This window comes from Anas acuta, chromosome 6 (assembly GCF_963932015.1).
Source record: "Anas acuta chromosome 6, bAnaAcu1.1, whole genome shotgun sequence".
Classification (NCBI taxonomy): Eukaryota; Metazoa; Chordata; class Aves; order Anseriformes; family Anatidae; genus Anas; species Anas acuta.
The window spans coordinates 21,305,904-21,332,650 of record NC_088984.1 but is presented as its reverse complement, the minus strand read 5'-3'; the positions used below and the strand labels follow the sequence as shown (position 1 = coordinate 21,332,650).

The 26,747-nt window shown below is 36.0% G+C and overlaps 2 protein-coding genes across 7 annotated transcripts in view; one reads left to right on the top strand and one right to left on the bottom strand.

The window, feature by feature from the left end:
• The window catches only part of LOC137858244 (neurabin-2-like), a 54,196-nt gene extending 43,003 nt beyond the window's left edge, over positions 1–11,193 (top strand). For 4 of the 6 annotated variants that reach the window (XM_068685690.1, XM_068685689.1, XM_068685691.1 and 1 more), the window contains 3 exons: positions 3,022–3,138; positions 7,528–7,716; positions 9,793–11,193. In XM_068685690.1, the coding sequence (XP_068541791.1) occupies positions 3,022–3,138; positions 7,528–7,716; positions 9,793–9,960 (474 nt within the window). In that variant the 3' untranslated portion in view covers positions 9,961–11,193. The remainder of the gene's footprint in view (positions 1–3,021; positions 3,139–7,527; positions 7,717–9,792) is intronic. The other 2 variants (XM_068685693.1, XM_068685692.1) reach the window with 1 other exon arrangement.
• Positions 11,194–11,846: 653 nt separating this feature from the next.
• Positions 11,847–26,737, bottom strand: PDK1 (pyruvate dehydrogenase kinase 1). The gene is made up of 11 exons (XM_068685700.1): positions 26,469–26,737; positions 22,891–23,032; positions 21,314–21,385; positions 20,620–20,804; positions 20,287–20,376; positions 19,887–19,964; positions 17,741–17,817; positions 16,973–17,071; positions 15,913–16,023; positions 14,662–14,775; positions 11,847–14,541 (listed from the first exon to the last, which is right to left on the bottom strand). Exons 1-11 carry the CDS (start codon positions 26,584–26,586, stop codon positions 14,401–14,403), a joined length of 1,227 nt encoding a protein of 408 aa, XP_068541801.1. The 5' UTR covers positions 26,587–26,737; the 3' UTR covers positions 11,847–14,400.
• Positions 26,738–26,747: the final 10 nt, after the last annotated feature.

The window sequence follows — 26,747 nt, the reverse complement described above, 5'->3', positions numbered from 1 at the left end:
TCCTGAGCTATATGTCTGCTTTGTAAAATGGTACAAAGCTGACCCTGTTAAAGAACAGATATCTCATATATTAATTGATCCTAAAATCATATTCAGTTTCTCTGACGTCAGGCTATTTTTACTTTGCAACATTTGAGAGCTTGTTTTAAAAGCTTGTAATGTAGATACTACTTGGAATCACTTATCTTTGTAGCTCTTAACCTGCTTTTGAGTGTTGAGTTTGTGCTACAATGTCAAGGTTTTGGCTGGTTAACCTCCCTATGAAAAGACGTTAAAACTGAGAAAGAAATCTGCCTGAGCACTCAGCAATGAGGTTTTTCACTAAGACAACATAACGACAGGGACAAAATCATCTTTGTAGAATTTAAGGAAAGAATATGCCTTTTATTGATGTTAATGTTTTCTGCTTTGATGTCCGTAGTATCACACATAATCAGGTGAAAGCACTTTTTAAAAGAACAGTTAAAAGTAGAAACCCTGAGATTAAAATTTTTTCACATAAAAATCTCTAATGCCATAAAGTCTTTGGCATTGTGTCTAATTTCTGTAGTAGTGTTTTAATATTGATGGTGTAAGGACTGTAATTACAATTTTAAGTTTCCTGTTTGTGAAATTTGCCTCTTGAAATTTCTGCATTTAGGAGGATTTTGTTTTGTTAAAATGGTGCTAAAGTTAGCCTTAAAAACATAATTTTGTGAAATAATGAATCAACTTTTTGTTGGTTGTGAAATGTAGAAGTAAAAGAAACTAAAATCTTGTGATATGGTGGCACACTGTTTAGCTTCACAATATTTCAAAATTACACACTTCTTAAATCCCTGCACATAATCTGCCCCTTGATTTCATCCTGTTCTCTGATCCAGTACAAATACGTATATGCTGTTCGCATTCCTTATTCTTCCAGAGCATTACTTATCTTCCATAAACTTGTATGCAGTGTTTTGTTTTTGTTGCAATGAAGAATGATGTGGAGTAAATTATTTATATCCCAGTACCTTGGGGTAGGACCTGCAAAACTTCCTCTGTCCAAATTCTCTTAGAGAATCAAAAATCTTTGCAACTGGCTCTAAATCCTTAAAAGAGAATTACTTGTTTAAACTAAATAGAGGCAGAGGAGGAGAAAACATTACAACTGGTGCTGAGATACTTTATTCTGGTCATGTTTTCTTCATCGTTTTTTCTCTGTTCTCATTAAATGTTTAGGTCCAAATATTACAGTTTTGTTTCTGATTTTTTCCCAATTACTCTGCAAGGAAGTTCTGAGGGAAGTTAAAAGAAAAACTCCATAGTAGCTTTTTCTCATTGTAATTAGTTGAGAACAGCTTAATAGACAAAATAATTGAGCTTTCAACTAAAAAATCAACTTTACCTGGGATCTCAGATTATGTATGCATATAAAGATATGGTATGGCACCCTCACAAAATATAGTTGATTAGAGACTTCAAAAATAAAGATAAATAATTGCTTACTCTTTGTAGGCAGCAAAGACCAGTATTGAGAAATTAATTTTAAGAAGGTAAAAATTATGTGGTGTGCTTTTGGGAAAATTATTTTTCAGTCATTAAAGAAAAATAAGGTAGAGGTCAGGATCTGGGTTGGAAATGAAGGCAGTTAAATCAGAAAACATTCTGCAAAACATGTGTTAGTTTTCTTTAGAAGGATTTTCTCACCAAACCTGTTGTGAAGTTTTCAGGTGTAGCATCCGTTTTTTTCATAGCCTTCAGCTGGAGTTCCAGGCTGGTCCAATGACCTGCCTGAGGCCATACGACAAGTGGCTGCTGGCAGAATTTGAACACAGAGCCTGCTGCTATTAGATGCCAAGACATATAGATGCAATCTTTAAACAGAGACTAAGTGTGATAACTGAATGTAAATGGTAAAGGCCATGAAGATTTTTACATTCTTTCAATGGGATAGTTCTTATATTGGTTGCATTTCTAACCTGAATTTTACTCCTCCGTACATTTTAACTGTTTTAATTGTAATTTTATTCCATTATTCCATTATAAAAAGGTGATACTTGTTAAAATCTGTATTTCTGAAGTTTTTCCTATTTTGAAAATAATTTATGTAGATTGTCAAGCTGCATAATTGCTGTAAATTTATGGTAAAGATATCTGAGTAATTGTTTAACTTTTTAGAATGTTCAGCTTTAAAGTGTTTTACAATACTTAGTATTTTAACTGTGAAGATTTAATATAGCTTGAAACAATCTACTATAAAAATACTTCTAAAGATATTTTACATCTATATAGTAGTTTGCATATCAAGGTAATTTTCAGATTATGTGAACCTGTCTCTCAAACATAGACACCTCAAAATTGAAGCTATTAAAATGAACAGCAATACAATACAGTATCTTAAATTAGAATTTAAAGTTCAGGGGAAGCTAATAGATTCTGTCCTTAGGCAAGCTCTGCATTCTCTGTTCATGAACCAATTTAAACCTTGATCTGTAAACTGCCAAAAGTTCCTTGCTACTCCAATTGTCATTGTATGTCAGGCAAGGACAGGGTGTTTGTTCCAATGCCTATTACAGTGGGCAAATATGAAATCTAAATCTTTTATGATCATAAACAGAACTTCTATCTCATTAAGAAAAGCACCTTCTGAAGCATGTTCATAGTGCTCATTAGGTTTCACTTGAATACAAACCCACCATGAATTAATTCCACCAACTAAATCTTAAATTGCTTCTCCCTGAGTGTGCTATGCCTACTGAAAATGTAACTGTGTATTTCCTTATGTACTTTTATGTAACTTCAGGTTATGACTAGTTCTCTATACAAGGTGCTCTTATTGGGGACATTGCTTTAAATTTGTTGTTATATTTTTGAATTCAGAAGTTTAACAAAAACTCGTCTGAAGGTGGATGCAGTGAGTACATTTCACGTGTGATCTACAGAAAATGACTGAGTCAAAGTATTTATTTTCCAAAAATCACAATTACTAGAATATCACCTTGTGATCTGCTTTTCCAAGGAGTGAGTTAATAAAACATTATTTCCACTTGTTTGCAGAGTAGAGTTGTCATAGATGATACATACCATAGCAAGCCAAGTTGTGAACTTTCAGGGTTAGTGACAGAACCAAATCTGTCAGGTCGTTCACACACTTTAACCTTCTCTTCAAATGAGGTGAGTTTCAAAGTGTGTATATGTGTCTTGTTTATGTTGTTGTTCACACTACAGTATGGTTAATAGAACCAGATTTGTTTAACATGAAACTTGATGGTTCTTTCCATATTTTAATATTGAAGAACACTGTAAAGAATCCTAAGCCATTATTGAACTAAGGGCATGGACTGGAAGATGCCATATTAGGCTTTGTGTTCTGATCTTCATTGTATCGCAAAACAATGGAATGAACTCTGAATGATCAAATTTCAGTTTTTAAAATATAAAATATTTCTGTTCCACAAATTTCAAGTAGCATCCTTGGCAAATGAAAACTGCAGCGTTTTTGACCTTCCCCTGACATCAGTGCAGGTTTGTGGAGAACTAACTCCTTGCCTACAGGTGAAACCTGAAATCAACACTTTGGTAACATTCTCATGTATTTCCTCACTCGGTGTTTTACTGATAGGCGTCTTTATAAATTATAGACTAGGAGTCATTAAAAGCTGAATATAGTCATCTTCCAGAAATGAGTTAGAGAGCTAGCCAAATTGGTAGTGATAATGTTTGAAGGGAAAAAAAAAAAAAGGTGGTTAATAAATGAGATAGGTCGTTACTAGCTATCTTAAACAAGGCTTTGGTGAAAATCATAAATATTCTGGTAAGACTGTTCTTTCTACATATTACAAGTAATACTATAAATATGCAGCCACTAACATATTAATCTGGGGCATTGAAGTTATAGAACTAGTTTACAAGTTTCTCATTGATTTTTCAGTGATGACAGTCAGTTATAATGAAAACTGGGGTAACTAGTTAATACATACCATCATTTCAAGTGTTTCCTGCAATTGTTTGAGGTTAGTGGATGGAATATGTGTTTCTAAAACTTTAAAGCAACATAAATTATAAGATCTTAACAAAGCTGAATATCTTCATGAATGCTGTTACTTGATCAGTGTTACAACTTTAAATAAACTTCTGGATCACAAACTCCAGCAAAAGTTATGTTTATGCACATGTGAAGTGGCAATTAAGCTTTTTTTTTTTTGTCACAGATGAGTTTGATTCTAGTCTTGTCTCCAGTATGTATGTTGCTTACACATATGAGCAATGGAAGGTGTTGGGTTTTTTTTTGTGCCTTTTCAGTAACTATAGTGATTATCAGGGTGCATGTTGTTTGGATGGATTCCTAAATATATTCCTAAATCATGCCAGTGTAGCAACCTCTGCTTTCAGATGAGCAAACTACTGCATGCTGCCCTATAAATCTTGAAATTGTTAAAAGGCTAGAAATGGAGGAGAGCAGCAGTGAAGAATCTGCCTCTGCTGAGCAGATGCTCTCAGCAGTTTGGGGAAGTGACTGAGCGGTGGTGAGAGTTAGGTTGTTAGCAGCCAGCTAGTTAGAGGAAAGACATCTCAACTCACAGTTGTTTAGCAAGCAACCTGGTAACCCCTCTTACACTTCTAAAGCTTTTTATCTCTTATATGGTGAGATGGCATTTGTTTTTTTTTTCTTTGTTTCGTGGTATTCTTGTCTTTAGAGCCTTGAGTGTGTCTGGCCTTACTTGCCTTCTGAATGACCAATATTTTTATGCAGGGGAGCACTCTGTTCTCTCATGCTTCCATTCCTCACAAGTGGTTTTAGTTCTGCTTTCAGAATTTGAGGTTCATCTTCTGGAAGGGAAACAGTTTGGCAGGGGGCAGAAATGTAGAGGTGTTAGATAATGACCAATAAGCTTTACTCAAAAAATCAATATTCCTCATCTTATTCTTCCATACTTTTCATATTCCTGTTTATATTCCTAAAAAGTTACAACTGTGCTTTTCCTTTGTGCAGTAGGGAAAAAATTGAATTATACAAGACTAAATGTCTCCTTTCCTCCCTCGCTTCTCTGAGGAGATATCTAAGTGTTTTAATGCAGATTTGAGGTTTTAATACAGCTTTTAATTGTGTTAGTGCTGTGTCTTTACTAACAAGAAGTAAAGAGGACTTTGCTAGCAACTGTTAGGCTCAAAGGCTAGCTGGAACTAGCGTAGTCTGCAGAACTCCTCTGTGGTACAGGCTGCTCGCTGCTCCAAACCATGCTGCATGGCAGATCTGAGATAGAGAGCTCCCCCTGCATTCTGTAGGGGACCGCATTCACCTGGTGAAAGGGATGAATCTGGGCCTCCTTGTTTAACAGGAATAGACCTTCGAGTACTGGTACTCTGAAATTACAGAAGTGAAATTGCATAGCTAGCACAGATTAAATAAAATGTTAAGCTACTGAGTGAGGTCCAACAGGAATAAAACTTTTAATACATTTCTCAGTGTGTATATATAATTTTTATCCTTTGCAGATAAAAACTTTGGCAATATTTTAGTACTTTCTTGCTACTGATAGACCACACAATACTCCAGTACAGGTCAAATGTGAAGTGTAAAAATTTTCTAGTTTTTGTGTATTATTCAGAATCACTTGCTAGTATGAGACAGAAGAAGTTACCACAACATAGTGATTTAAAGTAAATGGACATTTTCAAATTCCTGTTGTAATTTATACAGTGAATCTTCTTTCTCTGTGCCAAGTACCCCAAGTGTGGTAGCTTGGATAGAAAACTAGCTGTGCCCCAGTTTTCATGACAGAATTGCTGTACAGAACACTTCAAGCAAAACCTTCTTTAAAGTCCTTGGATGTTTTGTAAAAATTGCTGTTCTTTTACACGTCAGGAAGGCCAATGTGTCCATGTTTTTTATGTCTACATTAGCATTTTAATTAGGATTAGAAGTTCAGTTTTGAAGCAAATCTCCTGATTTGTCCCCACTTGCCTTACTTCGCTTCACCTTGGAGATCAAATCAGAGGCGCTTCTACAGTGTTCCCAATGCATTCCAACTGCTAGTGGCCATTGAATCTGTGAGACCAGATTAGAGCTATTCTGAAGTAAAAATAAATAAATAAAACCTTTGAAATGCATGTAGTATAGATATTAGGACTTCAGCATAAACTGTTCTGCTCTATGAATTTGTTCCTGTGTATCTGCACTACCTCCTAATATAACCACTCTCCTTTGTTTCACAGAGCATGGAAAGCAAAAGTGTTTCTAATTATGTGCAGCCCTCTGATCCACCTGGAATTTAAAATTGTATTTGTATGTAGTAAGATAGATGTATGTGCCATTTTGCTCTCTCAGATCCATTTTACTGTATGATCGGACCAAGTGACAGACCTAAGTCTCACCATCTTTCATGTAATTGCTAGAATTATTTTGTTGCATTCAATCAGCTCTCCAAGGGAGCTGGATTTTGTGACATCCCTCCGATTTTGAAGCTGTAGTTAGCTGTTCACCTGAAACCTACAGGGTCACATGTCAAATCTGTTAGTAGAAAGATGCTTATTTCCGTGTTCCCTGTTTACAAACGACATGTGAGGCTCACTAGAAAATGTGGGCATACTTTCAGGTGTTTTACAAATATATTTGATAACTTGTGGAAGCTGCCTAATGGGGCAGTCTGCAACTCTAAATGCAGCCTGTACTCACTCGTGAGTTAGTGAGAGATCGTTTTGGATAGTTAATAAAACTTCGACTCTGATGTTACTCCAATTCAAGTCTCACACTAGAATTTCTTCTGTAGGGATATTAAACCCTGTTTTATGTAGCTTTTCTTTTGTGATGAAGTAATAGAGAGCTTCAGGACTAACAGCACTACCTTTTTCTCCTTAGGAGCCAACTGAAATTGAAGCTGGGAGCTTCAAAAGCTCTGTGAGCTAGAGAAGTGTAGTATTAGTGGAAAGCTACAAGGTCTTGTCAAATCTTCTCAAAAGGCCTACTGGGCAGGCCCCTTAAATTGTTGACACGATGGGATCAGATGAAAGAATAAATAATCCTTGCTTCTTAGGAATGCAACAAATTTTGTAAAACTATACCTAGAACTGTTGGAAGATTCCTTGAATGCTAGAATCACTTTTATTCTGAATTTCCTTAATAACAATAATCAATAATACAGCTGAAGTGCTACTTGATTCTTCTTGATACTGTGTAAGGCAGTATCTAATATTAGGATTGAACTACCTCATCTGACTGACTGATTGATTGAGGAAGCTTGTTTGTTGTTTGGATACATCAAATTTAATCATACATTTTGCTATTTTTTGACACCAGTTTTCATGAAGATGCAATTTACTAGAAAAAAAAAAAAACATTTGTTTTCTATTTCAGACTGACTTTGTGTTGAATGTTGTGGTAGTGTCCTTTTTGTTTATAGCAAACTCCAAGGCAAATTGACTATAAACCGTGTTCTCAAGAACTTTAAGTCCTTTTGGATCTAGAGTGTGTTTAAAAATGCATTTTGTTACCCAGATTCAATTGACAACTAGAATCCAGAACAAGTAAAATATTGCTTACAGTGTCTTTTCTCAATTGGCTAGGCATTAGATGATGAATTTACAACAACAGGAAAACAAAATCAATGGCACAATAGACCTATTTCAGAATGGACCACCCAACAAGTATGCCACTGGCTAATGGGAATGAACATGGAGCAGTATATTACGGAGTTCACAGCTATGAACATAGATGGCCAGCAGTTAATGCAACTCGACAGTGAGAAGTTAAAGGTATGTGAATATCCCAGGATAGACTTGTATCTGTATAATTTTCACTGCATATTCCAATTTTTTTTTTTTTAAATCACAGAGTCTGTTTTCATGATTTTTAAGGGTGTTTTGCTTTTGAAATACTTTGAGACTGTATAGTTAGATGAGAATTTAATAATTAATTGCATAATTAAAGATAAGCTGGTTTTCATTAGAAAAATATTAGCTGTATCTTCCTTGTTTGCATCTTAAGGAAATCAAAGTCAGCATAATTCCCCAACAGGGCTTGATACATATGTAATCAATCTCAGCATAAAATCATATCAAAACAAGATCCAGCCAAGTCAAATGCATAGAACTGCAGGATCTAATTTTAGAAATCTATGTTTCTTTCATATCTCTTCTTCACAGGGAAAGTAAAATCTGTATCTGATGACCTTTTAAATGTTTTTAATTTTCACTTCTTCTGGGGAAAAAAAAAATCTAAATCTTTCCTTTGAGCTTTTTCTAGTCATTTTGCCTCTGGAATCTGCATGGTATGTGTCCCTTACAATGCTAGAAAATACTTCAAGTTCTCCTTTCTCAGTAGATTATCAGACTGCATTTTGGACAGGCAACCTGCTTAAATAAAATGAAGTTCACTAGCCTATTTTGGCATAAGACAAACTATTGTTAATGATCAAGCGTAGGTTTTGAGTGTGTTACGGAGAAAAAAATGTTGAATTTCAGTCACTAAAATGGCACCGGTATTTTTAGAATAGACTTACACCACTAGTTGTCCTGTATTTTGTAAACAAATGTCCCTGGATACAGAGGAAACACCTGTTATTGGTCTGTCAAATGAATATCTAATTAGGGAATTTGGGATGTTGATACTTAAAACTTTGTAATTTATGTCATTAGGAGTTCTGAAGTGTGGAAGTGCTGCCTGTAACTTGGAATCAGATACTGCCATCTGCTGATCAAAAATCAAAGTGCATTGGCTACTTAATAGGCTTCTTAATAATACACCTTAAAATCCTTTTAAGTAAATTTAGGTTCAGTTGCCCTAAAATGCAGACAGATGATAGAAGATATATACAAAAAGAACAGGGACCCTTGCATGGAGGAAGAGCTAAAGTAAAGTAATGCCACAGTAAGGAGCGCAGTATTAGTATACCAAGTGTTTATAGAAATAATTCACTTTTTTTTGAAGATTAATTGGTGATAGTAATCACAATTCTAATAGTACATCATCAAAACAAGAAATGTCATGGAAAGTTGGACATTTATAGCATTTACTTCCTATTTTTACTTCCTATTACCATGGGGCTTCACTGATCACACATCTTTATTAACATAAAGTAATGAGTTACATAGCAAAAGAGATTATCAACTACTGTTGCGGCTCTGCTTTAAAAAGAAAAAAAAAAAAAGTCTTCTGCTTAAAGAGGAGAGAAAGATTCTAGTTTTTAAAGGGTGAAGGGAGATGGAAGACCACTCAGTTTTTCTTTTAGGTGAATACTTGGTTTGTAGTATTAATGTCCTCAAGAGTCATTAGTGGAGATGTGCTTATTTACCAAGATGCTTTATTTTTTTTATTATTATTTATTTCACTTTCCCTTAATCTATATGCTGTGCAACTTCAAAAGAAACATGAACTTCCTAGAATCAGCTTTCATGGATTGGATTTTTCTCAAGCAGTAAAAACAAAACAAACAACAGACAAATGAACAATCAAACAAAAAGCACAGCTGGCTGATTTGAGTTCAGCAGCATACCTAGTCAAAAAAAAAAAAATGGGGGGGGGGGGTGGCTTCACAGACGTTAAAGAATAGTTGCTGAGTTTTCCTTTCCTTATTCTATTTGTTGGAAATTCTCAGGTCTCTGTGTTTGTGAAATGCAGTGAGAAACTGATATTTCACAACCAAACAAAAGAGTAGGTCTTCTTGTCTTTACTCATCTTGTTACCAAAATGATCATTCACAGTGACCCTGAAGACTTAAGCTCTTGTTTTCCAAACACACTATCTTTTGTAGCAAAGTGAGTAACACTTTCTTAAACTGTTCGCAACTGTTGAAAAATTAATAACAAAGTAATTTTTTTTAACCCCAAAAGGCCCTGGGAGTTTCCAGTCAAAACGACCGATCAACCATAAAGAAAAAAATTAAGGATATTAAAAAAGCACAAGAAAAACTGGAAAAACAAAAGGAAAAATTTCAAAAGAAGGAGAGGGAAGTTCGCAAGACTGGCAGAGTGGTAACCACTCTTGAATCAAGCTGCTAAGGTGACCCTGCTTTGTTTTAGCTCAAATTGCTTCACCTTGAAGTTCTGCAGATTTGTATATAATTGTACAATTGAGGGAGGAGGGAAAGTGCAACAGTTTAACATGGTAGGTTTTTGGTTTTTTTTTTACTTTTTAGTAATAGTCCCTCCCTGTTACAACCCAATAAAACAAAATGTTTTCAGTATTTTTAATTCCTAGTTGACTCTACTTGTACTAATTCAACTTCCTGCCTTAATATTTGTGCTTCTAAGACCTCATGTGCCCTTTTCATTGAAATTTCTACATGTTTGTGAAAAGTAGAATACTGTGTTAAAAATCATTCCAATATTAGTCAACTAGAATTTTGTATAGTTGAATCTGATAGAGGGACAATAGAAAAATCCTGCCAACAAATTCAGTCTGTGACAGTCTATTTATCTGTTGCCACTAAAGATGTATAGTAAAAATTGTTTAAGAAAACAGTAATGTCAAATTAATTTAAAAAGAAAGCATGTATTTCAAATTTATGAAGTATTTTCTTTAAATTCCTGTATTTTTGGCATGATCTGTTTCATGCTAAGTCCACTGTAGTACCACTTTGTTTTTGAATTCCATGTGTTGCAATTTAGTGAGAAAATAACAAGAAATATTAAGTAGTTTTCACAAACTACGTATACTAATCATAGTATTCAGTTTTCCACACACTACCCTTATGGTGTTGGGACAAGGTTTAAACCTATAAATAAGATCTTTTTTAACCTATTTTTTCCTAAATAATACATAGTTTTATAGATTTATGCTATGAGTAAGATCAATTTGCAATACATGTATTTCTCTTTTCTACTTGCTACAAGATTTTTGCGGACCAAATTTATATATTTGCTAATTTTAAAATATGCTGTTTTTCAAACTTAAAATACTGAGGGAAGAATTGTAGGAAAAACTACCACCGAAGCACTGGGTTTCTGCATTGTATTTAAATATGTTCAGTTGTAGACTACAAATTATTTCTCTTTAAAGGAGAATTTGATATGCCATATAGTTTAGAACATGAATTGGTGTTTTGTATATTTACATACTGTTTGATAGATATTAAAACGGCACTTCTTTATTTAGATTATTCCAGAAACAAACTAAGTATCAGTTCAACCATAAAATGGACTAGAACAAAACTTACATCATTTCTGTATGTGGACCAAGTTCTTCTTTAAATCTATGGACTGTTTTCATTTTAATTAAATGAATGGACTTCACTGTTGGTGTCTCAGAAGTTTTTTTTTGATATAACTGTCTTAAGAATTTCAGCAAAAGGATGGTGTGAAAAAGCTTCTTCACACCATGCGTTTCCAAAATAAAGTTAAAAATCTTGGTAATAGTTACTTTTAAGAGGTTTTATTTTCAGTTTCGTTTCTTAAGAAACAACTATTTTCTCATGATTTAACTTACTTACTTTGTTTCCAGGAGCTTTGAGTTTGTGCTCCAAAGGTACAGACCTGGAGCTAGGGAGGAATGCTGCCATACTGACAAAAGAGAAGGGAACTAGAAGTATGGAACAGTCAGGTACTTAGAATTACGCACCTAAAACTGCACTTTTCTTGATTCAGTCAAGGATGTTTACTTCTCAGTTAAGTGCTTAAAGAATAGGGAATACAACCATGTATTATTACCTTTTTCCTTTAAGCCTCCTAAGCGCAGTGTTGTACCCTGTGAAGAGCTTGTTTCTCCGGAAGGAGACAAGTGAAAATAATGGTTTCAAAGGCTTGCTTATATGCAGGGCTGGTGCACTAAGTTGGGGACATAGCACTTATGGTATGCTCATGTGCCAGGTGAGTTTAAGAATGTTGATTATCACAGACCACAGCACTTAACATCTGTATCAAGCCACAAAATCACCCAACTGAAAGTGTAATTTTTAAAATACTTTTAATGAATAAATGTAGTGATTCTTTCAAAAAATTAAGTTAACACAAACCAAGATTAATTTCACAGTGCAAGACTGAGTTCATTTTCATACAAAACTATTAAACTCAGCGTTTTGATAGCTGAGCTATTATACTACTTTACTATAGTGATTCACTTCAACTTTGTGTGCTAGCAATGACAGCAGTACAGTAATGAGAATATTTAAAAAATCATCATTGGAACTTCTATTTCCATCAAAAGTAAGAGACCAAACTTATGAATAGGGTTAAACATTGTAAACAAATATATCAATACGTGTGTTTTTACCACAATCACTTGGGGTGGAAGGTAAGGAAGGGGAGACAAGTATAATTACATGGCAAATTTTTCTAATAATCAGAGTTTAATTGGTAACTAGCAGGGAGCAAAAAAGGGCTTTTATTTCAATAACACCATATTACGTATTGTAATAACTTCCTAGGAAAAAAATGATTTAGCTTTTCTTCAAAAAAAATTATTGTAGTTCTTAGGTATTACTAAAATTGTTCAATTAAGTTAGTTAAATATTTAAAACTTAGAGCTAGAATGTTCAGCTTCAGCACTGAGTTTTTAAAAGCCCTTGCTGTAACTTTAAGCTTCAGTTTAGCACATGTAACAGCTGCAGACATTCTCTCTAACTTTTGTACAGGCCCCATTTTACAATATGTGGAATTTCTCACGGTCATCCTCTTACAGGGTTGAAAAGAACAGCTATAGCTTCTCGTCACTTGTAGCCATGCGTGCATGAAAGGTATGTCAAACAGTCACCACCTCACAGCCGTGTATGGAAGAAAAATAGGGACGATAAGTGCCCACAAGCTTGAGCAGAGCAGTTAATCACAACCAGAACAGTACAGTTAAGCTAGAATAATCCTCCCTCAGTGTCAGTTTAACTGCATACATAGCCATTCTGTAATCCACTCCTGTAAAACTGACCCATGTTAGCTTGAACAGAGTATAAAAACATCTGCTTTACAGAACTAGGTTAGGGAGGAACAGGTGATAATTTTTAATCTGGCTCAGGCACAACTAGAATTGTGTGACCACAAGTTCTAATGTACCAGCTATGCCCTTCGCTTGTGGTATCTCACCTTCTGCTCTGCGCAAAGCAAATAAACCAGCAAAAGTTAGACTCACGCATTCTGAGAGGGATTACGCATGTGTGCTGCATGACTTAATCGCAGCAGTATAGGCAATGAATTATTCAAGGAAAAAACTTCATTTTAAAGGTCTTTAACTGTATCACTCCTAATATATTGAGGAATGGTATAAATGAAAAGTACAACACAGATGTGTCTAACTTGAACAAATCTGGCACAGTAGGCATTAAGAGAAGTTGAATCCTTTATTAAAAAAGGACTTAGTACCTGAAACGTAATGGTTGTCCCCTTCTGTCTTCCACGGTTGTTTTGACAGTTTGCCATTGACTGATGACATATTCTGCTTACCTTATTTATGTTATAGTATGACTTCAAGTTACTAGATAAATGAAGCCAGAAGCACACCACAAATACAAAGGTATTTTCAAAAACTGTTAATTCCACACTTTTAAAATACTTTTGAGAAGGTAGTTTATATTGTCAAAGTGAGAGATGCCCTAGTAAAGGTAAGTTTTAAAAATGTTTGTTTATTAAAAATATTTTTCATTTACAACTGTAACCTGACATACCCCAGAGTCTGAGATCTCACTAGGGCTAGAACACTGATGCAGTTTTGGTATTACCTACGGAAATACAAGCAAATGTAAGACAGTATACCTTTACTGTACATAAGCCAACACTGCTTGCTAATTCACAATGCTCATGGAAAGGTAAGTTTATCACATATTAAATATTCACATTACCACTAAAGAAATATGACTGATACCACATACCTGAGATACATTATACCAGTGGCAGCAGCTAGAACTGATTTTTTTTTCATTATTCCTAAAGACCTAAGTGTGATCTCTACAGCTGTAAAACAAAAAACTTGATATATAGTGTGTAGGCAACATTCCTAGCTTTGCAACATTAGGCTTCAGCATGCTTATAAGATCAAAGAACAGAAAGTTCCATACAGGCTCAAAGGTATAGCAATGAACTCCTTAATGTTTCTTACATCAGTGTTTCATTAATCTGTAACACTGTATAAAGGAAAAATTTTCTGGCAAGCTTTTTCAATAGTTCTTGTATTAAAACATTTTTTTAATTATATGAATTAATACATTTCTCAGTAGATATGAAATAGGTTGCACTGATCCCTATAAAACCTGAAATTACTGCTCCCTTGATTTAACTACAGAAAGTAGTCATAATCAGAAGATGGAACAAATTAAATGTGACCTTCTTACTTAGAAAGTAACAACAGCTCATTTCTTTTCCTTAACTTCCAAAAAAGAGTAATTGAATTAAACTTCGTTATTCCACTTAAAATTATTTTCACATATGAAATGTGGCCCAGCATCTTGGCATAGATCAGGGTCTTTTAAATTCCCTTTATGTGATATACCTACGTCTTATCAACTGTTGGACCAACAGCTATATACTGCGAAAAGTGGTCATGTCCTTTGGCTCGCTGCTTGGCACGCACCAGTCATCTGCTTCGTGGTTTGCTTTGTAATGTTTCCAGGCTGCTTTGTTATATACAGGGAGTCTTTCAATTGATTCTGTTGATAAGGCCTGTAAGTAGAGAAGACTGTAGCTGACTTTTTTTTAATTACAGTAACAGAACAAGGTAATCCAATAGTAGTTAGATTAGTGTGGATGATAAATTTACAAGGGTAATGTATTACATCATACCTTTATGTAAATAACTGCATCTGTACCGTAACCTTCTAAGGAATACAGTTTCAGGTCTCCTTGGAAGTATTGTGCATACAGACGTGATATGGGCAAGCCATAACCAAATCCAGCCTGATCCAGGAAAAAAAAGTGCATTTTTATTAACTGAATCAATCAGTAGTTGTTACTGGTGATTTATAAACTAAAAGGTAAAAGACAATCTAAGCATGATATTTGACAGTAAGAAGAGTTCAAATGCTAATTATTATGCCCCCTTACAAGCACCCCAGAAACAGAAAAAGCATGGATACTGGTGAGTAGAAAAAACTTGTTCTACTCCTTTGTCAGACAGGACTGCTAGATAACAGTTCTTATATTTTGGTAACTTTTTCAAGAAGAGTAAATTGTACTGAGTGCCTTATAGTCCTGCTATTTAATGTTCTTAAGTCAGGTACATTTCATCATCAGTAAGTATGAAAAGGTTCAAGAAGCTTATGAATTTGAAGTTTATGAATTTGTAACTTACACTACAATTTCCCCAAACCCTGCCTACAGCAGCAGGATGTAGCCCTGAAATTTTAAGTATCTTTTTTTTTTTTTTTGTAGATCTACTATATTTCAGATATCTTCTGAAGAACATGCTTTCTGCTTCTATGTAAAGATCTGGTATTTAATGAGTTACTGTCATCTATGTGCAGAAAACTTTAAAAAAATACACAAAAATATTTTGAATGATGCAATATAAGAGAACAAATTCAGAAAAGCTCTTCAGAACTCCTTACAGTCTGAGTCTCTCAGTATTTCTTGTGCATCTATTAAGTTCACATGAGAGCAAAATAGATTCTTTATATGCCTTGTCACATTTCTGTACCACTGTCCTTCCTGGAGAATGGTACAACTGACTGCACAGTACAGCCGAAACTATGGACTTGATCCAAAACCAGTGCTATTTTTTTCCCCTTTCTTTCAGTGGCCACAAAAATCCTGTGGGTACTGCAGTACATGCAGCACAGCTAAGTGTTCTTCTTGAGATAGCTAATCTTTATATTTGATAGACAAAAACAGAATATTGAAATTTAAATTGTATAACCCTAAGATAATGACAACTATTTTCCAGGTAATTTCAGGAAAATAGTTGAATTAAGCACTAACATCCAAATGGTCATAGTCGTTTTATCCATAAAATCAGGCTTCATGGCTTTGACTAAACAGTTTATTTTGTGACTACTAATCACATTCAAGATGACAAGGTATAAAAGATTTACATACCAAAGGTGTAGCTCGGGATGTCTCAACACGTGGACGTGGTGCTGTTGAATACATATAGTTGAACAGTCTGTCAATTTTCCTCATAGGAACACCTCCACCACGATCGCTCATCTGGAACAAGAAGGAACACATAGCATTATGTTCCTGAATACAATTTTAGAAAAGACAGCCTCTCTCAAACAATGATCCAGAGAAAGTTCAGGTAAAACTTCATATAAAGTTGTCCCTAGTAATTGACAGGCTTTCTTAAATTCTCATCTCAGCTATAGCAACAAGCAGGTGCATTCTTCCCTCTCATCCTTTTTACAAACCATTTACATAAAATACTATCGTAAGAAGCATTCATAATCTCTCGAAAGCAAGAAGATTCTACTTAAGTCTTTCATTGCTTTTGTCTCATTTGTAATTAAGTTTTACCTGAAGTCCATATTTATACCTACTGATTTCAACAAGTACCAACTTCGGTGTATTTTCATCTTTATTACTCGAGACTACTGCCAGTTAAAAGACAATACACTAAAACCCATTACTGATGGTGCAAGTGCCAAGAGTTGTTTTACTAGGTGTTAGTTAGACCTATGAAAAAGCCAGTGCTTGCAGCTGGTCTCTGAAATCCAACATAGATGCTGTATGTAAGAAAAATAAATTACTCTGCAAACTATTTCAGGCAGGTTTGATCTGCATGGAATCTACAAGGCTCATTTCCCTTTTTTGAGTTGTTTCATACCTCCTATGCAGCTCTATCATTTTGATTTAAAAATGGTGACATGACAATTGTATGAAGCTGCTGCTTCATTTTTAGTCATGGCTGTGCATAAACCAGGCCTGATGTAGGCATGACAAAACCACAGAATTTTATTACAGAACCTTCCATGTGAATATGCAACCTCTTCATGAATTTCCTGCTGATGTAGTATGTGAAATTGCAAAACTGTCCTGTTAAACTTATATACTACATCATCAGATACAATCTACTGCTGGAATTAGATCATCAGATAAAGTTAGTAATATGATGACAATGACAGGGGAAAAAAATAATAATAATCAAAAAAGTGGGTACCTTAACAGTTAAATCCTCATTTCCCAACGTGACATGTACATGAATTGGAGGATAAATGCATCGATCGGCATTATGTTCCATGGTGGCTCTCATTGCATTCTGCAATTTTCAAGTACAAGAACTCAAATCTTATTCTTACTGCTTTGTATATTATCTTCAAACATCAGTTTAGGAACATAAGTTATTTTTATCATATACATTTTAGAATCAAGACAAAAATATATGGTTTTATAATAGGTTTTTTGAATGTTTCTGATGTATTCAGTATCAACATACGTATTATTTATTTGAATTACACAGACTAATTTAAGAATTTAGAATATTTAAGTATGTTAATGTACAATTTTATTTGTATAAACCTGTATAATGCATTCTACATGTGATATGGCACAAAGATCCAAGAAGAGTCTAGGACTGAAGTAAGTGCTTGAGGAAAAGTACATAGAATTAACATGTTTCACTTTACACCAAAGGTGTCCCAAAAAATTAGGAATATTATTCTCACTTGCTTTATTAACTAATGCCTTTATACATTATCAGCGTTTTTTGACAAAGCTGTCTACTGTGGAAGGTGTCTGAGGTTTTCAGTGGCTAGGCATAGAGACACATCTTCCAAAGCTGTACAATCTAAGTATCTTCCTGTAGTTAATTTGCCAGAAGCTTGCATTAGCAAAAACACACCACTATCTAGAATTGGTTCAAAAAGTCAAATACAACCTTACTAAACAAACATGTATAAAAGAATTGTGTAATGGTAATTGCACAGACCTTGAAAAGTTCGAAAAACATGTGATAGAGATGTGATGGTACATACACCACTTGCATGGGCTGTCCTGGTGATTTAGCTGGAGAAAAGAAAGACTAGATAATTAAATGGGTAATTTACTATATTTATTATTTACTTGATTTATTAAATTAACTAGGTATCTTGTATCAATTCATGTACTAATTCAACACGTACATTTGTATAGGTAAGAGAATTTAGAAAATAATGAACAGAATTTTTTTCAGAAGTTGTATGTTAACCAAAATTCATACTCAAAGATTTTCAGAAGTGCTTGCTGCTTTAGAAAATAATCTTAAAATCCACTGTAGCATCACTGATTAGAGCATATAATAGTAGTCTTCTAAGGCTTACAAGGTTATTATGAAGATGGAGTCAGGCTCTTCAGGTGGTGGGAGGATAAGAAACAATGAATGTAAGATGGAGTAAGTTCAGACTGCATATAGAGGAAGACATTTTCACCATGACATTTGACAATTGAAGCAGGTTGCCCAGAGATGTTAAGTAGTCACCATCCTTGTAGGATTTGTAAGACCAGACTGGACAAAACCATGAGCAACCTGGCCTGATCTCATAGCTGTCCCTGCTTTGAGCAGGAGATGAGGCTAGAAACTTCCTGAGGTCTCTCCCAACCTGATAGAATCTTACGATGCTATAATGTACCAAATACTATCTGCAATAAAGCCTATTTTTTGAGTAATTTAGAAATGAGCTAATATTACAAGAAAACATAACAAAATACAATTGTATCTATAAACTGGTGTAGTTTTCAAGCTTTTGAGTATTAACTCTGGAAAAAATACCATGGGAACATAGTCATTAATGAAAAATTAAGGAAAGGTTGCTCCAAAAATCGGCTGGCCCTGTATGTTCCTTCAGCTCAACAAATTAATAGTTTTCTCCCCAAACTGTGTTAGTGACAACTGCTTTATGAGCTATAAATGTTAAAGTCTAGTGATGGTCAAAGGATTTGGAATAAATCATGCACCCAGTAAAAATAAAAAGGGAAAAAATGCACTTTGAAATGATAGGTTCCTGCCTTCAAGTTAACTGCTCTCATCTATGCCTCCACCCTCAAACCCCATGCCTACATTTTAAATAATGGCTCTCAGCTGTGGGTAACGAATGTGCGTTTGGCCTGGATCAGATTTAACTCACCTTCACAATTCATTAAGCAAAAAGCCACTCCGTTTAATAAATGTAAACTATTTGTTCTGACTTCTGGAACACATACACCATTAAAATGCCCCTGCAGTAAAGAGCAGTAGCTAGCGTGACTGATAGTTTTGTACAAATACTTTTAGTAATCATGATCAAAAGATGGAGAAAGGAAAATCCTTTAACCTATATAAAGAATAACAGATTTTGTACAGTAGGAAGAAAAGATCTGAAATGTGTAGTCTGTGCACTTTCTTTGCCTTTAACTTCACAGGCCAAGCTAGTCTGGGTGCACTCTGGCTTTTGCAATTATTTGTAGAAGCAATTTTGATTGCTTGTTTTTGTAGGTCTGCCTGAACTTGGTGTTTACTAACTTGAAAAGCACGCCAGTGAGTAGTGTTAGGAAGGCTCTTTAGCATTCAACAAGACTATGGGGACAGTAGCTGACCTCTGAGTTCACAGCAGCACAATTGTAAATGTCTTTTTCAGTCACAGAAAATGGGTTCAAATGACTTTTTACAGGGACTTTATCTAACTGCAACTATAAGTGTGCAATAGCTGAATAAGAAAGAGAAATTAGAATGCAAAGTTTTAAGACCTGAAGTGTCACAACACAAAGAGGATGAGTTGTAATAGATACAGTGCAGGGTGAAGACATACAAGAAACCTTAGGGAGGGAATGACATCGCTAAAATCTGTTATATCACCAGCTGTAATTTCAGAAACTTTTCTGCAGGTTTCAGTTCACCAATTAAAAAAAAAAAAAAAAAAATGAATAAGGGAAGCCTTCTGCCAGATTAAAAAAAAAAAAGTATATATAGTAGAGGATATAATATCCAAATCTTTATTATCTCTCTATAAAATCTATACAATAGAGGATACATTGACTATAGGAACAGTGGAAGAATACCAGCTACTTCAGAAGAAGCTATCACTACATTCAGGGGAGTACCTCATCCCATACGCACTTACCATTCAATTCTTCAAGGACGAGTTCTGGAGAGCTCATATAATATAAATCACAAAGTCTCTTGGCACTTTCATAGCCATCTATAATAAATTTAAAAAACAGTTACCTTTCCCCCTCCACTTTTTTTTTCCCTTTACAGATTACCAAAAAGAAAAACAAAAATTGAAAACACTGTGTGCTGTCAGTAAGATTTCATCATCTTCTCACAAGAACTTTTTTTTTGTTGGGGAGCGGGAGGGACAGGAGGGACACTGACAAAAACATATTACACTTTTACATTTTCAATTAAGCTTCTGCTCTGAGAAGGAAAGATCTATACACTATATAAACATCAAGACGTATTGGCTCTCAGCATAGACATTCATGTAAGTTTTCTGAATTCTTTTTCTTCTCTGGATTTACCTCTGATAACTTCAACAACATTGCAGCTAGGATCAATGCTTCCGATATGCTTTGGATGAGCCGGATTAATTTTCCCACCAAACAGTAAAGCTGCCAACAAAGACAATATTATTTAATATCTCATATAATTTTTATAGTTATAGTTTATATCTTCAGTTTTGCTGAATAGAAGTTTATAGACAATCTATAATTCCAATCTTTACCATAGTTAAAAGGCTATTACTAATAAATATTTTTAAAAAGCATTTAAGTATTGAGCACTTAAAAGTAAAGGAAGAATACTACTGACAGAGTACAGGTATCATTTCCCCTCCCTTCAGCAAAAGCACTTACAGTGTTGATTAAGGAGCATTCTAATTGAAATGCGACTCATGTAGAAACGGTCTAAAAAATACTGCACATTCTGTGAGGTCACTGGATCAATGCCAAAGCTTTCCTTGTACTCTATTACTCCTTGAGCCATAGTAGGAATTACATCATTGTGTCGATTCCGGATTTTTATCACAGTATCTGTAAAACTAAAATTAATACTTGTTAGTTTTTACTTTCAGCTGGGTTTAATACTCTGGCAAATTGAGTATCTGTCCATGAAAATGAAGACCACCGTGTACAGAAATATTACAGGTCTGTCTACTGCACTAGGTGCCACCATTGGTGATTATTTGGACATTTATTGTTAACTTTTTTTTTTATTAATGCCAAAAAAGAAGGAAATTTTGTCACCTGTTTTCATGCAAATCATCTCATGCCTGTTAAAACAGTAACCATAGTCAGCTGGTAATGAACAAACATACTGTACATGTGAAAAGTTCCATACATCAGTTCCAACATTACAAGTAAGGAACTGGTAAAAATTTGGTTAAGTTTAATATATTCTTATCTTATTCCTTCCTTCCAGTGACAGGGGATGATGTTACTATGATTCTGACAGAAAGACTGAAGACAGCTGAAATTTTTCTTAAGCCATTACTTTTCTTGCCAATCCTTCTAGATAAGATTTGGATTGATATATGTGACAAATCCTTACCTATGAATAGCCCCTGAATCTTCCGAACTTTTATCCTTAAAGTCAAGGATCTCCTGAAGACTTTGGACATACCTTTAAATGAAAGAAACATGAAAAAGACCAATACTAATATGACTCCCCAGCACCCTTTAGTTAGTGATTTATGATCTTCCAAGTCTAGTTGCATCCAAATCATTGTATTTGATATATCCTATAGACCTGTATCCTATAACCTATAGACCCTGTGAATTTTGTTAGATCCTTCTTAATCCATTCATGATGTTTTCTTCCAAAATCTCCAGAGCAATTAATTCCACAATTTAATTAGAAAGCATAAAAGATCTTTTTTCTGTTTTAAACCCAGAGAGTGATCATTTATTAGCAGCCCTAGTTAGTTCCTGTTATTTAGAAATTTTTACCAGCTTGTTCATGATTTACATATTTCTGCCATTTCTTTCCTTAGATGTATTTTCCAAGCTGAAGAATTCTGTTTGGTTTTCTTCTCACGTAGAAACTGTTCCAACCCTCTGATTATCCCTCTTGGTCTTTTCTGTTCAGGATGGAATGACTAGAAGTGCATGCTATTCAGAGTAATAATGGACTAACACAGTGGTACACTAATATTCTCCTCCACCTCATTTGTTACTTAGTTCCTAACACTATTCACCTTTTTGCCCACCAACTAACAGTCAGAAAAATATCCACAGTAGCATCAAAATTCCTTTTTTGATTGTAAGTGAGCAAGCATACAGGGGGAGGAGGTTCCTCTCTGTGCTTTACTTTGCATTTGTCCAAGTGGAATTCATTTCCCATTTGATCAATGTCATTTAGTATCAAAAATGTGAGCTTTCATGTTTCATTGAAATCCTTCATCTACACTAATAGCTTTTTTTATATTCACTCATCAAATCAACCCCACTTATTCACTGTCAGACTTTGTTCTCTTAACTTTAAAAGCCTTTCCAGATAGCCATGTGCCTTTAGCAGTTGCCAAGCTATCTCTTTGTTTGGCTTTCATCTTGCAAAAAATTATGCTTCAATTCCTTACTTGAAAGCAAATTTTACTTTTCGAAGGATGTCTTCTTAATTTTAATAGCCTTGTATTGCTTCTGCTATTTTAAATATTCTGCCTTTGGGAGCTTTCTCTTGCTTTTGTTATTTTCTATACCTTTACTCTCAATATGCAATAACTTGTCTTTTAAATAGTTTCTATACTTTTTTGAAAACATGTACATTTAGCTGCTTCTGTTGATTTCTTAACTAGCTTCTTCATTTAAGTTAAGTGCCGTGTTAAACATTGCTCTTGTGGATTTTTGTTGTTACTGAATTCTCATATTGACTATCTGGAATAGTTTAATTTAATAAATGGTTTTTAATTTCATTGTGGGTTATCTAATTGCCCCTAAAGTGTTGTTTTTTTTCCCAAGTCTGAAAATTTAGTTTCCGTCACATTGGGATATTTACTCATTCTAAAAAGGTGATGTTCATGTGTATTGAGTATATGAAATATTCTTTCTGTAAAACTGAATGTGTTATTCCTATAACTTAGGTATATGCAGAAAGTCACCCTTGAAAGTATTAAACAACAGTGTTCTTACCAGCTCTGCACCAGCTGAACTGAAGGTGTTCTTAGAAGGTTGTCTGGAAGCAGGCTTATTTCCTTCATTATGTTTGCCAATCTTACAGGCAACTCTTGTCGCAGAAACATAAATGAAGTCTTTTCACAAGCATTTTCAGATCCTAAGACCAAATAAATATATGGCAACATTAGAATAAAGTCAGAACTATGCAAATTCTTACTTTCTTGCCTAAGAGGCCTCTGGTTAGGTTTTAAAGTTGACTCAGTTTGGTAAGCCAATGTTTCTTTCATGGCAGCAGCCCGCTTTATATTTCAAACTGTGAACAGTAAACTTCAAACTGTAAATGGCTTTGTTGCAATAAGGAGAATCCTCAGTATATAAAAAGTTAAGTAGTGCAATAACTGCAGACCTATGCCAGCCAACTTTAAATATGGCTTCTATACATGCAAATTTGTCGTGGTTTAAGCTGGCCGGCAGCTAAACACCACACAGCCGTTCGCTCACCCTCCCCCCGCCCTCTCTGGGACGGGGGAGAGAAGATGGAAAGTGAAGCCCGTGAGTTGAGATAAAGACAGTTTAATAAGACAGGATGATAATAATAATAATAATAATAATAATAATAATAATAATAATAATAATAATGATGCAATGATGATAATAGTACTACTATTAATAATGTGTATAAACAAGTGATGCACAATGCAATTGCTCACCACCCGCTGACTGATGCCCAGCCTAACCCCGAGCAGTCCGGCCCCCTCCCCCCGGCTAGCCACCCCTATATATTGTTTAGCATGACGTCAGATGGTATGGAATACCCCTTTGGCTAGTTTGGGTCACCTGTCCTGGGTCTGTCCCCTCCCAGCTCTTGCTGCACCCCCAGCCTGCCCGTTGGCAGGACAGAGCAAGAAGCTGAGGCGTCCTTGGCTTAGTATAAGCACTGCTCTGCAACAATTAAAGCATCGGGGTGTTATCAGCACTCTTCTCATCCTAAGCCAAAACATAGCATTCTACCAGCTACTAGGAAGAAAATTAACTCTGTTCTAACTGGAACCAGAACAAAATTGTTAGTTTTATTTGTAGCGAACACTGACTCTAACTACCACTGATGAAACAATATGTCATTCTGAGCATGTTAAAGAGAAGCAAATGAAACCATTACAGGAAGAATACTTTTTGGAAGGATGCTTGAGAAAGTATCACAATCCCATACACCCCACTTGATCACTGATCTTACAAAACTACCATAACTCCTATGGGAACATTTCACACTTCCAGAAAATAAGTTAGATTTCCTATTAAATTCTGTAAGATTTATTTGCCTTTCAGCTAGCTTTGTTGTAGTTTAAACTCAAGTCTTACAGGGAACAGCACACAGATGAATTAAAATGAATACTGAGAAAGAAATGGAAGTAGGATGGCTACTGTGCATAGTCATCATGATAGTATTCTCCCATATATTTACTTTTTAGAAGTTTTACACTTAAAAGGTAGAAGCTAAGTTAGTGCACCTGTTAATAACTGACCTGTGCTTTTTATAAACACAGGTGTCATCTTTTTGCATGTCAATTACAGGTAGTTATTAAGATCAAGGCCTAAATTTACTCCCACAATGCTTGTTTTACTAGGCTAAAGGAGGAGGCAGGAGACAAAAAGAATAAGGAGTGCTGTACTTTATTCTCCACCAGACTTACTTCAAGATTTCAACAGTGTCATGTAAATAGGATCTGAACTTACTAAGCTGTTCATCTACTGCTGTGAAATGCATACCTCAGTTCTGATGTTTCATAACAGGTAACTCCTAAAAATTAACTCTGGTGTTTCTGCTCAGTTCACACCTTCCATTTGACATGGGGAAGAGTTGGTGAAGAAGATGAAGGGAAAGGACATAAAAACAAGGAAGCCAGGAGTGTCTTAAAAAGCAAAAACATGCACTGAATTGAAAGGGTGTAGTCTAGTTTAATGCATCCGGGGACAGACACATCATAAACTACACTGGTGACATAATGTCAGTTAACTTAATAAGAAAGCAAAAAGCTATAAGGAATTTCTCCCCAGTGACACCAGTATTATGCACTGTCTACATATGACCTCTGCCCAGAAACCTCTCACTCTTCTCCCTAGTCAGACTGCATTTCAGCCATGACTGTTACTGGCCTTTCCCTGTTCTCAGGTTAAAATTCCAAGAAAAAGTCAAATTGAAGATATTAGAATGTAACGTTAATCTTCAAGTGTCCCATGCTCTCAGCAAATGATATTCCACGAAGAAGGTTTTTGTCTGGAGGCCACATCTTTGCAATCCTGCGTCAAAAATGGAAAGCAGCTTAGGGTAAGTAAGATTTCAGTGAATGGGCACACTACTTTGTTTCCCTGTGCAGTTATGATCCATCTATGCAAAGAATTGATAAGGTTCCTACAGAAAATACTAAGCACTTACAACCCAAGATACAGCTGATGACGTAAGACCTAAATTTGCCTACAGTATACTTTATTTGCTAGATTGAGAACTGGAGGAACGAACTAAAGGCAGATTTATGGTGGGGTTCCTTTAAAAATCTGGAATTGTAGTATGGAATATACTTTATTGTTGTGTATGAAACACTAAATGGATAGATGAAGTAACAGGATAGTTAAAAGAACCTTTTTAAATCTTCCTACTTACATACAAAGTCTGGTATTTTAGGATTAGTTCTCAGTTATGTTTTACTTACAAGAAGATAAAAAGCAACTGTTTACTAGTTGTATGTTTACATATATCTTACAACAGTGCCTTGCTTACAGAAACAGAACCAATTATAGTATGGCTGCACAATCAGGCTTCAAAAACACTTTTCGGAGTATCTTGCAAGACCTTTCTCCACACAGTCTTTGCTCTGAGGCAGAGTAGAGCAATTCCTGTGATCCCTTTGAGTCAAAAGTACTCATCATGCCTGGGAACATACCTAGTTTTATCAAGAGTATAAAACTGAGCACCTCAACAAATTTACTCATTTTCCAGGCTAGATTCCCAACCCTTTGCAGTGATTCTGGGTGTTTGCTTTCTGCTCTTTCTCTCACCCATTTTCTGAAATGAGCAGCGCTTGAGTGAAGTGTTTTTGTGGGGCACAAACACGTGACTGGAGAAGTCGCAATTGTTTCAGCTGCTTGGCTTCAGCTGGGATTCTACACCTCTTGTATTTGGTGCATGCTGGAGAGCTTGGAGCTTTCAAAAGGCTTAACAATTTTTACTTTTCGGGGTCACTTTTTAGCAGTCGTAATTCCCCCTTGTCCCCAAGACCGCAGTTTTGGCAGAACATCAAACTACTTCTGTGCTACCAAGAACCCGAGATTTCAGCTGAATTTCAACCTTGCCTCACTTCTTGGCTCTAGGTAAGGAGTCAGCGAGGCTCCCTTCTCCAGGAAGGAAGCCGAGGCTTCTCGTGCCAAACAGGGCAGCGCTTAGCGCTAGCAGGGGGCGGCGGGGGCAGGCCGCCGAGCCCAGGGGCCCGAGGGGCTCGCTCCGCGCGCGCCCCCTCAGGGGGACAAAGGCGCGAGGGCAGCGCGGGGCCGGCACCCCGCCGAGGGGCCGGGCCGGGGGGAGCCCGGCGGGGACTCACCGAAGTCCAGGAACTGCTTCATGGAGAGCGGCGAGGGGGAGAAGCGCGAGTAGAAGTCCACCTGCTGCGGGATGCTGCCCGGGGCGGCGCAGCGCCGCAGGGCGCGCAGCAGCCTCATGGCGCCTGTCCCGGCCCCCTCAGCCCGGCCCGGCCACCATTTCCCGCCGCGCCCGCTCCCCCGGCCCCTCGCCCAGGCCGCGGCCTCCTCCGCCGCGCGGCCGGGAGGAGGTGCCGGCGGCGGTGGGTGCCTCCTCCCGGCCCGGCCCCACGCAGCAGCGG

What these genes read in the sequence shown, in the direction of transcription:
- PDK1 (XM_068685700.1), bottom strand. Translation starts at nt 26,586, where the DNA reads ATGAGGCTGCTGCGCGCCCTGCGGCGCTGCGCCGCCCCGGGCAGCATC. An exon ending in TGTTGTTGAAGTTATCAGAG is followed by an intron (nt 19,965 to 20,286) that starts GTAAATCCAGAG and finishes AATTTATTATAG; the next exon opens with ATGGCTATGAAAGTGCCAAG. An exon ending in ATGCAGTTATTTACATAAAG is followed by an intron (nt 14,542 to 14,661) that starts GTATGATGTAAT and finishes CTCTACTTACAG; the next exon opens with GCCTTATCAACAGAATCAAT.